Raw genomic sequence first — 11,131 nt, 5'->3', positions numbered from 1 at the left:
TATATTTGTTTGTTTATCTCAGGCAGACAATAAAAAGTAACAAAATAAAACAAATAATAAAACAAATCATGCCAACTGACATGCAATTTTACATGACTTGTTCCAAAAGAAACAGGTAGAAGATGCAATATCTCATGACTTCCTGTCCCTCTAAAATGACTCAGGTTATTAATTTTAGTGATGATATGTTTGATTCCTGTATGTTTCATTAGGCCTGAAGGTATTTCAGGGTGTCACCTGTGAGACGGTCAGGTCTCCAGATCAGGAGTTTTTAATCCCTTATATAAGAGGAAAGAGGACAAGAAACAAAGTGGGTAACCTGCTCATTTAAAGTTCTCCTAATCCTTCTTGGAACCTCCAGTTTTAATGGCTTCTTCCCCAGCTCAGATTTAAGCCTTCCAGGTCTGGATCTGGTTATTTCCTCAGGATCTGATTTTATTCTCATCATTCGGTTTTGCTTTTATTCCCTTTGTGAAGTTGCTGCACAGATGTGAGCTGAATAAACTGGCTTCTGATCAGATTATTGGGCGAACCCTTAGTCTGCTGCTGTCAGACAGTCTGAGCTTTGCGGCAGACGCATCAACCTTCACAACTGCTTCGTCATACCTGCAGTAATCCCACATGACTGTCTGGACGTATGATTATTATATCACGATGGAGGAGTCAACACGCTGAGCAGGCGTCGCTGCCCACGCAGCACTTTGACATCCATGGGGCTTCGCTGTGCGCTGACCTCTTGTCTTGTGTCTTCTGTTTCCCCCTGAAAGAAATCCCCACCGCAGACATGGGGCGCCAGGAGGGCGACTACGCGTGGAAGAAGAACACGGAAAACATCCAGGAGATTTTTGAATTCATAGAAGAGTTGGGATCGTAAGTACTTCGCTCATCTGTCTGTCTCTTGTTGTTTGAAATGTTCTGCACAGCTGGAGATGGAGCAGATTAGTGGTTTGATTGGATTGACCTAAGGAGGCCTGCTTCGTTAAAGTTTTAGTTTCCTGTCTGATGAGGCAGAGACAAAGTTCATTCATTAAAACTGGGACCTCTCTATTGGTATTTTTCTTAAAAAATTAGTGAAAAAAAAACGGAGATGTGCCGCTCAAATAATCTTTCTTTTCATAAAGAAAATCTAAAGCTTCATCTGTCTCATATTATCAAAAATCAGGGGCAAAATTTACATTTTCATTCATGAATAAAACATAAATAATGCAGCTTGAGTATGAAAACTAAAGAGTTCAGAAATCGACATTTGGTGGAATAACCAGGAGGTTTTCAATGGGTTTCAGTGCAGTGGGCTCTTCATTTTGTCCAGAGCTGTATCTATTTTAGATCATTTTTTCTGTATGTTCCACATGTTGCCTGATCAAAAGTGTCTATTTTTTACTTTTTGTCAAATTTTCATCTCCATAAATTATCCTAAATGTGAAAAACTCATCTTTAAAATTATTTATATTAATGTGAACATATATAGATGCTCCTGACATAAACACTGGTTTTCTAATCACTTTGTGGTGATAATAATAAATATAAATGAAGTATTTATACATGAATAAAGACACAGAAACAGACTAAAATATAAAGCATTAGCTGTAATTCCTCCTGCTGAAGTCATCGCTCTGAAACTTGTTGCTCCACTCTGTGCAGACGGTTCTTAATCTCATCTGCTGGCCTGATTTCTTTCCCATCAGAGGTGATAATCAGCAAGCTGAGCTTCTTAATAACAACAGATATAAAAAAGACAAATCTAAGGTGCTGCCAAACTGAAAACACAATCTTCCAGAGAACTCTATCGAGGGATTTTGAGCTTCAAGCATCAGCAGTGATTAGACTGTGTTTTCCCTGCGGGGAATAGTGTGTGGCTCAGTTAGTCAAAAGCAATTACGTTTATTTCCCTGAACGGCTTGAAAAACAGGCTCAAGGTTTTGGTTATGTGGACGAAGATTTATGGAAACCATAACATGCTAAACGTTTCTTCATTGGTTTATTAAAAAGAGGCACCAAAATTGTCTCTTTTTAAGTTCACTTTCAAGAGAAATTTAGCTTCCTTCACTACATTGTCATGAAAATCCATCAGAATTTAAAATGAAATAAAACACATTCTTAATGAATTAAGCTTAATTCATAATAGATGTTTTTATTTTGACAGTTTGCTGAGAAAAAAGAAATTTTTAAAATTGTAATAATGTCGTGATTCATTGTGGTGTACCACAAGGTTGTGTCGTCAGCTCTGAACCTTTTTTCTTATTGTTGTTGTTACACATAAATTATTGTTAACATGAAATGTATTAGTTGCAAATGATGGAGAAGTCAAAAATGAAATTTCATGAATAAATAAAAAATTACAGCAAATTTTATATATATATACATATATTTGGTGATAAGCAAACAAAAAATAACATCAGTTTTATGATAAATTATATCGTCAGCATCCTAAAATAATGGCCTAAGTCATTTTATTTATTTAATTTTTTTTTTCTTTTTTTTTTTTTGCAAAAAGTTATATATTTTGCCTAAATCATCTTTTGGCAAAAAACTACTTCAGAAAGATGATGACATTCAAAATACACCAAAAACTTGTGGACAAAAAGCTCAAAAATACAGTTTGATTGTGAGACTTGAATCTTAAGTCTCTATTTTCTTTTTGTTTTATTTAAAAATGTTATATAGACTGTAAAAAGGTCTAAGTGTATTAAAATGCTTCTGCCTTTGCTTTTTGGGTGTTATTTGTGAATAAAAATGAATATAACATACATTCATTCGACTAAATGACATAAAATCCTGCTGTTGTATTAAAGGAAGTGTGGATTCTCTTGAGATCCAGCTTGATGAAGATGTTCTTGTTTATTTTGTCTCTAATGGTGCCTGAATATTTCTAGCTTTACCATTTGGTAATAAAAACAAACCGGGCCATAAAACTACACATAACTACAGTCCAGATCAGCTGTGACCTTTTTTATTTTTTGTCTATATGAAAAGTGTGTCACGTCCTGAGCAGGTGGCGGCTTTATGGCATCCCGTCTGCCTGAAAACCTTGACACCTGTCTGTGACCCGGCCCGCTCAGCATCTGCTCCTTAAGACGCCCCGCCGCCGCACATGCTCACCGTCTGACCTTTGGAGCCCTCAGCTGGCCACGGTTTCCGTTGCGTCAGGGATAAACGCTCTAATCCACCTGGAGGAACAACTATTCCCAGACTGCGGCTGAAGATAGCATGGGAACAGAACACAATAACAAGCTTCTGGCATGCGAATAGTTAAGCTGCAGAGTTCATCAGATCTTAACCTTATGATGATACTATTCTTTACTAGCTCCAGGAAACTCAAATCAGGACATTTTTACTCCAAGAAGAGGCATTAAAGAGAATAAATGAAACATTTCCTTTCTTTGTAACACAAAAAACATGCAAATAAATTTATTCAACCAAATATCTTGAGACTATGGATTTCCTTAATTTAAAAATGTTATTATGTTTACATTATTACCATTTAATTTACAATTTTTGTTGTCTTTTAAAATTGAAACTGTGTGAACTACTTTAAAGCAAATGTGCATTTCAGTGAATTATGGAGTAAAATTATGGAATAGATAATGACTTGAAAAAATGCTCTACTTAAAATGAATCCAAAATACTTTTTAAGAAAGAAAACTATGTATTTCCAACTTGTATTCTTGATTTAATGTATGCAGAAAAGAAAAACATTTATTTGTCATGTTTACCACCAAAACCAACCACAAATTAAGAAAATATATATTTTCATTTCTCAAATATGTACTGCCTTTAGTTGGTCTGTCACAAAAAATCTAGGTTACATTTTGCAAGGAACTAAAGATTTAGTTGCCTAAAAGTGTTTTTTTGTTTGTTCTTTTCATTTCCAAAAGTAAAAATAATTTTCTACTGACTCATCTGAAGCTGCTGATGCATTAAATTATCACACCCTACAAATGAATGTGTTTTAATTAACTTTCAAAATGTGAAACAGCTTCTAGCAGACGAACAGGAAAGCAGGTTAATGACTATGTGAATATCTCATTTCCTCCACCACTGATTGTCTTAAAGTCATATGTGTCGTCAACAGAGGCGCGTTCTCTGAGGTCTACATGGTGAGAGAGCGTAAGACCGGAAAGATGTTCGCCATGAAGTGTGTGAAGAAGAAAAAGAAGAGGGACATCAACCTGGAGAACGAGATAGCTGTGCTGAGAAAGTAAGTACTGTTCTATTAACCGTTCCTCAGCTGGTATAGAGCTAAAAATGTCTCATAAAATCCTGTTTGTTTTTTCAAACAGAATCCAACATGAGAATGTTGTAGGGATGGAAGATTTCTATGAAAGTCGGACGCATTACTACCTCATCATGCATCTGTGAGTTTTCCATTTGTGTGATGATCTAATCAGAGCTGCTAATGATGATGGTGATGACTGAATTTTACCGGTGTGGATTTTCTGTGTCAGGGTTTCGGGCGGTGAGCTGTTCGACCGCATTCTGGACCGTGGCGTTTATTCAGAGAAGGACGCCAGCAGGGTGATCCAGCAGGTCCTGGAAGCCGTCAGCTACCTGCATCAAAACGGCATCGTGCATCGAGACCTCAAGGTGAAAAATCACTTTCAGATTTTATTCATCTTACTTATATGAATTATTGATATATTGGTTCTTAAAATACCAAAATTTCCACATAACTTTATAATTTGGTCCACCTGATGATGCAATTTTTAAATGTTAAATGATTGATAATTTTACTTTTTTCCAAATACTTGATTAATCGATTAATCATCAGAATTATCATAAATAAATATCATAAATAATCATTAGTTGCAGCTCTAATTAGCCTTGTAGCTACTTTAGGACGTTGAACAGATTTTGTGTGTTTGTTCCCTCCCAGCCAGAGAACATCCTCTATTACAGCCAGGAAGAAGACTCCAAGATCATGATCAGTGACTTCGGCCTGTCAAAGATGGCCGAGAGCGGCATCATGTCCACGGCGTGCGGCACCCCAGGTTACGTAGGTAAGGAAACGCCCTATAGGAAATTATCAGATACTAGAAATGTGACACAATATAAATTATTTTAACCTTTTCTCTCTCTCAGCTCCTGAAGTTTTAGCACAGAAGCCCTACAGCAAGGCAGTCGACTGCTGGTCAATTGGCGTTATCACATACATCCTGTAAGTATCAATTAAAAATCGATTTTCACATTAAAGGCTGCTTGCTGCATCTGAGATCTGTTTTCCTAAATACTAAAATATTGATTAAGTGATGAAGAATGCCTTTAGGAGGTGAGAATATGCAATTATAATAAACATATGTTAATAGTAGATTAACAATAGCACCCTCTAGTGGACATTTACCTCCATAGAGCCGATATGCTGATTTAAATAGTAAAATTAGAAACACTGATCAACATATTTGATATGTATTGATCAGAGTTGAGTAGTAACTAGTTACATTTACTCAGTTGTATTTAATTCAGTAACTTTTTTTGAAAAAAAAAAACTTTTAGGAGTATTTTTTCACTATTTTACTATTAAGTATTGTTGCTGTTACTTGAGTTGCATATCTGGATTCTTCACCATCTGAAAGAAAAACAAACATGTTTTAACCAAAAATTCACCTGAACCAGACACGCATCTGCAGTTTTTGATAAAATTTCAGAAGTTTTTTTATTGAAAGAAACTAATTTGGAAATTTTATCTTTTGCCAGATTTTGTTATTTTCTTTGTTACTTACATGAATTATTGTCATTAAAATACAAAAACTTCCACTTAGCTTTATATTTTGGTCTAACTGATGATGCAATTTTTAAATATTAAATGAGCAGACTTTTCACTAAATACTTTTTTACTCTTACTTGTGTAATTTCCTGGATGGATACTTTTTACTTTTACTTGAGTAAAAATGTATTGAAGTAGTGCTACTCCTACTTGAGTATAATTTTTGAGTACTCTGATTTTGCTTGTTTCACAAATTGGTGACTTTCTATGATGTATAACACTTTGAATCTATTTGTTGCTGAAAGTTGATATACAAATAAACTTAAATTAAATTGAAAACAATAAATAACTAATTGCCCATGTTTCTTTGCAGACTCTGTGGTTATCCTCCTTTTTACGAAGAAAGTGAGACAAGACTATTTTCCAAGATCATGAAGGCTCAGTATGAGTTTGACTCACCATTTTGGGATGACATATCTGAATCTGGTAATTATATTCCCTTTTCATGCACACATCTCTCTTCTTATAGTGTTTTCTTGTCTTTTTTCCAATAAAGTAAGTGTCCCGTTTTCCTCTGCAGCCAAGGATTTCATCCGTAACATGATGCAGAAGAACCCCAGCATGCGCTACACCACAGAGCAAGCTCTCAGACACCCCTGGTGAGTTGCACTCATCGGTTTTAGGTAACAGCCTAATCGCTACCTTGGAATAAATCTAAGCTTTCCATTGCGTTGTTCGTTCTCCAGGATAATCGGAAAGACAGCTCGGAGCCAAGACATCTACTACTCCGTCAGCGCTCAGATCCAGAAGAACTTCGCCCAGTCCAAGTGGAAGGTCAGTTCGCTCTCATTTCCTGGATTTAATGTGATGTAACTTCAAGTTTGGAGCCTATTAATCAGGTGTGCACCTAAATCCTTCCCGATTAAGGCCGGTTAAATAAGATGGGCTTATGGAAAAGTCACTAACTGATGATGAGGTACCAAACCAAATTGGATTGGTCCCCATTAGAAATTAGCTAAAACATATGCCAAGTTTATTTGTGTCGCACATTTTAGTTCATCATTAAAACATCACCAACTACAACATTTTCAATTGTCAAATTATATAATCAAAATTAAGAAAATACACATAAAATATGGAGATTATTGTTCTCTAAACAGGTTGCAAAATAGTGTTGTTTTTTTACATTAGTTGAATATAATTTTGTGTATATTCATAATAGAAATGTAGCTAATGTTCCGCAAACATAGAAAATCTTTTCAATTGCTTTTTTTCCATTACATAAGAAATGCAATTAAAATCACACGTGAATAAGTTAGTCATTGTATCTGATATTAATCAAAATATTTCAGAGTTTTTTCTAGATTTTTTTTTTTTTTTACTATTCAGATTCAGTATTTTTATCTTGCATTGTCCATAAAAAAAAAAAACCCAATGTATTTTCATTGTATGGTCAATGGATATTGGAGTGATGTGCTCCTATCTTTCTGGTTTTAGTGAAAAACCAGGAGGGTTTGCTGAAACGTTGTCTTGAATGTGATGTTTTTCCTTGCTCTCCATACAGCAAGCCTTCAACGCCACTGTAGCCATCAATCACATGAAGAAGCTGCAGCTGGCGCACACAGAGCTGGCCCTGCGGCAGGCCAGCGTCCCAGACATCAAAGTGATCGACGTGTCTTCGCCAACAAAGAGCCGCAAACATCAGGATCCGGAAAAGCCAGAGACCAAGAAAGAAGACATCAACGGGAACATAAGCGAGACGCAGCACATGTCTCTGCCCCCGAGCCACGTCGATCTGAAGAACCACTTCCACCCACTGAAGGCCAGTCAGAGCCAGAACGCCGCGCAGCACGCGCCCAGCATGGCCGAGCAGGGGAAGCACGTGTACCACTCAGAGCCCGCCAACCTGAACGGGTAGGCGTCAGGATCCAGTCATGGTTCTGGACTGTCTGACAGAAGCAAACATCTACAAAAAAAGAGCAGGCGTACATTTCTGCCAAAACATCTCAGAAATATTCTAGAAAAAACTTGGAAATTTATGAGTTTGAAAAGTTTAAAATTTGCTTCAAGAAACTCAGAAATTTTAAATTGATATCAGAAATTTACTAGAATCCCCTCATTTTTGGCAGAAATGTACTCCACTGTTGTTTGTTTTATCTCCATTGCTCTTAAACACATCTGATGTGTGATAACGTTTCTTTGCTTTTTTTTCAGGTACGCTAAAAACCGGAATGGGAAGACTTTACAGACCGGAGTTTGCTCTATCATGTGAAAGCTGGATGAAGTTTTAATGGGTTAAAACTTTTTTTGGTGAGTAGAAAATCAAATATGATATAAATTGTGTTGCATTCTTTCACATTTTGTCACTTTACAAACAGCATGCATAATATGTTTTGTTAGTATTTTATGTGAAGTGTCTACACAAGTTTGTCTAAATTTTTCATATAGGTAAATCTAAAAAATCTAAAAAGAATCATGCTCACTGAGTCTAGGCTTTGACTGGACCATTCTAACACCTAATCATGCTTTGATCTAAAGCACACCAACAAACACTAAACACTCTGACTTTTGGCTATAACTAGCTCCAGGAAACTGATCCTCCACCCAAATTTAAAATCTTGGATCTCATTTCCTTTTTCCACACCTTTATAAATATATTTGAATTTTGTTGGCCGAATCCAACTTCTCTGGGTTGTAAGTTCAGGTACAATTTGAGCTTTTTAAATGCTATCAGCTGCTTCCAGTTGTAAAAACAATGCCTGGTTGCTATGGTTACACTTTATAACAGATGTCTGAAAGTTAAAAAAGTAAAAGTAAAAACTCTTTCAGCTGCACAGCATCCAAATCCTGATAGAATAATCACCCATTTTTTTTGAAAACCAAAGAAAGACAAACAAAGAGCTCCTTGAGCTGCTCTGTGTTGGTTTATCACATGAAATCCTGATAAAATACACAAATTTGAGGCTATAAAGTGACAAAATGTGCATCTCAGTTCCAGCTCATACCAAAGATCTTGTGTTTCTGCCCTCTGCAGGTCAGTGCTGCTGTTCTGACTCGGTGTGACGCCGTTTTGTGTCAGCAGCTCCTCTCTGCTCAGAGTCAGAGGAGGTTGACCCCCAGTGGACCCGACCGGTCCGCACCATCAGTCTGTGGGGCTTCTTGTCGGAAAGAGTGCCAATAAAAACTCAAACACTCACATTAAACCCTCCAAACATTTATCTAAGACACACATCCCCACTTTGCAGACACTGAGTTTCAAAGGACAGAACGGTGGATTGGAACAGAGAGTTCCTGATCTTTTTAAGGAAAGTCGACTTGTTTGCAGCTTTTTTTTAAAGGATCATTTGAGATCTGAAAAGCACAGACAGGAAGGAGACGACAACCTTCACAAACTTTTGTAAATAAATAAAAACCCACGTTGTTAATAAATCATTTTAAAGAAGTGCTTCTAGTAAGCAACACTGATGTAAATTTATGTCTTTATTCTTCCTGTAAATGCTTTTCTTTGTGTGCTCAAGCTAATAAATCTCAGTATTTATGAATGTTGCAAGTATGATTAAAAATTGCCAATGCATAGCTCTTGCATGCCATCTGTGATTTAAAACCTAAATGTTCATTAACTGCTTAGTTAAAACACACTTTGTAATGTGATTTTTTTTATTATTTTATTTTATTTTATTCAGTTTGGTGCAGTTTTATTGATCTTGTTTCCAGTATATTCTGAAGAAATCTGGTTGGCTCAGAAATAAAAGCTAAATGTGAAATTTATGTCATTCATCTACTTGAACTCAATAAAATATTCATTTACCAAAAATGTTTCTCAAATTGTTTTCTGTTTTTAACAGAGATATTAAAAAAAACTATATGAATAAATGAAAATATATTAGCAAAGATAAATAATAAAAATAATTTAAAAATCTACATATAAGACATAAAATGAAATGTCTGAAATAGGCTAATTCTGAGCTGTTGAAATTATTTTCAACATTTTTACTGACTAAAGTAAGCACTGATTAAAGTGCTTAGAAATTTTCACTACGTATAACTTGATTCAGGTATAAGAAAAATAGTAAAATAGGCCAAAAAAATGAAAATCTAGTAGTGAAGATTTCATCATCCTCTAATCAAATGAATAGAGGAGTATTTTTATATTGGGTATAAAAAGAGAATCAGCAAGAATATTTTTTAAACTAGGGTAAAAATAAAAACTGGCTTAAAAAAATACCTGAACTTTTTTATTAGAGCACTGATCAAAACTGCAAATAAATTTTTTTCTTACTGTATTTTCCTATCTTCAGAAACTCTTCAGCCATATTTGAACATTTTCACCTTTGACCTGATTTAGTGTCTCCAATTAAACTAACCTGAAAGCCAATTAGCAGGCAACACTTCATTAGATTAGATTACACCTAAGCGCCTAACACAGTTAGGATTAACAAGAGAGTGTTTAGCGCGGCAGGTTTCAAAAAACGTGAATTACACTCAGCATAAAACACATTTTCAGAAGCTCCAACAAAAAAAAATCTCAAATTCAATCCATGCAAGCTTAACCAACTATATTTTAGGTTTATATACATTGATCCGCTTGTCTGCATTTGCTCTATATCTAAAGAAACCTCTTGGATTAAAAAGGAAAAATCACCCTTTCATTTTTGAAATGCTGTAGATAAACATTCCAGTCAATCATTTTTATTTGAAAGCAGAATAAACAGGACATCCCACCCTTTTTCATCCAAACCCTCACTGAAAAGCCTCCTTACATCTGGACCTATTCCTCACCTAACCTAAAGACCGGCTTGATGAAGTCCAGTAGAGAGACAGACTGACCATTCAAGCGCAGAAACGCAGCAAATTGGGGCAAAGGTTTCCAAACAGACTCAACCTTTTCCCGGCAGCTGCCAACTCAAATGCCCAGAATCCAAAGTCACTTTGTTTAAAGAGGAACATTTTGGACAGCGTAATCACAGAGAGATTACCACAGTGTCTTTGGAAAGCCTCATGTTTATTTAGCAAAAACAAACCAAAATGTGCAACATTACCAGTGCTCACATCAGGGTGTTAAGGAAAACCACAGAAAAAAGAGAGATAAACTGGTGAGAGGTTATCCTAGAAACAAAGTCCCAAATTTAAGTAGGAAATCAAAGAACTTTACTGGCTTTTGGCGTATAATTTTCTCCCTGATGGATGCTCGTACACTGCAAAAACACAAAATCTCACAGGGTTTCCCAAAGAAAATTTGTTTTTGAGTTTAAAAATGTTTAAAGTTGGCAGGAAATTTGAAAATATCACTAGGTAATTATGTGTTACTCAAAGAATTATCAACAATACATAAACACCAACTACAAAGTCTTTTAAAAAAAAAAATCAAACATTAAAATAAATAAACAATTCTTAGTTTGGTGGGAGTATAAGTTACACTTTCTAGTATAA

General features: G+C 35.6%; 1 protein-coding gene across 1 annotated transcript in view; it reads left to right on the top strand.

Annotated features, from left to right (window-relative positions):
* The window catches only part of camk1gb (calcium/calmodulin-dependent protein kinase IGb), a 10,602-nt gene extending 1,087 nt beyond the window's left edge, over positions 1-9,515 (top strand). Inside the window, exons 2-13 of the mRNA XM_007572973.2 lie at positions 768-870; positions 4,073-4,198; positions 4,281-4,355; positions 4,446-4,584; positions 4,874-4,997; positions 5,080-5,155; positions 6,075-6,187; positions 6,282-6,360; positions 6,448-6,535; positions 7,266-7,615; positions 7,916-8,011; positions 8,736-9,515. Of these exons, the coding sequence (XP_007573035.1) occupies positions 785-870; positions 4,073-4,198; positions 4,281-4,355; positions 4,446-4,584; positions 4,874-4,997; positions 5,080-5,155; positions 6,075-6,187; positions 6,282-6,360; positions 6,448-6,535; positions 7,266-7,615; positions 7,916-7,973 (1,314 nt within the window). The 5' untranslated portion in view covers positions 768-784 and the 3' untranslated portion in view covers positions 7,974-8,011; positions 8,736-9,515. The remainder of the gene's footprint in view (positions 1-767; positions 871-4,072; positions 4,199-4,280; positions 4,356-4,445; positions 4,585-4,873; positions 4,998-5,079; positions 5,156-6,074; positions 6,188-6,281; positions 6,361-6,447; positions 6,536-7,265; positions 7,616-7,915; positions 8,012-8,735) is intronic.
* Positions 9,516-11,131: the final 1,616 nt, after the last annotated feature.

Source organism: Poecilia formosa, unplaced genomic scaffold (assembly GCF_000485575.1).
Source record: "Poecilia formosa unplaced genomic scaffold, Poecilia_formosa-5.1.2 Scaffold312, whole genome shotgun sequence".
Classification (NCBI taxonomy): domain Eukaryota; kingdom Metazoa; phylum Chordata; class Actinopteri; order Cyprinodontiformes; family Poeciliidae; genus Poecilia; species Poecilia formosa.
Note: the sequence above shows the minus strand (reverse complement) of the source record. Positions and strands in the feature narration are given on the sequence as shown.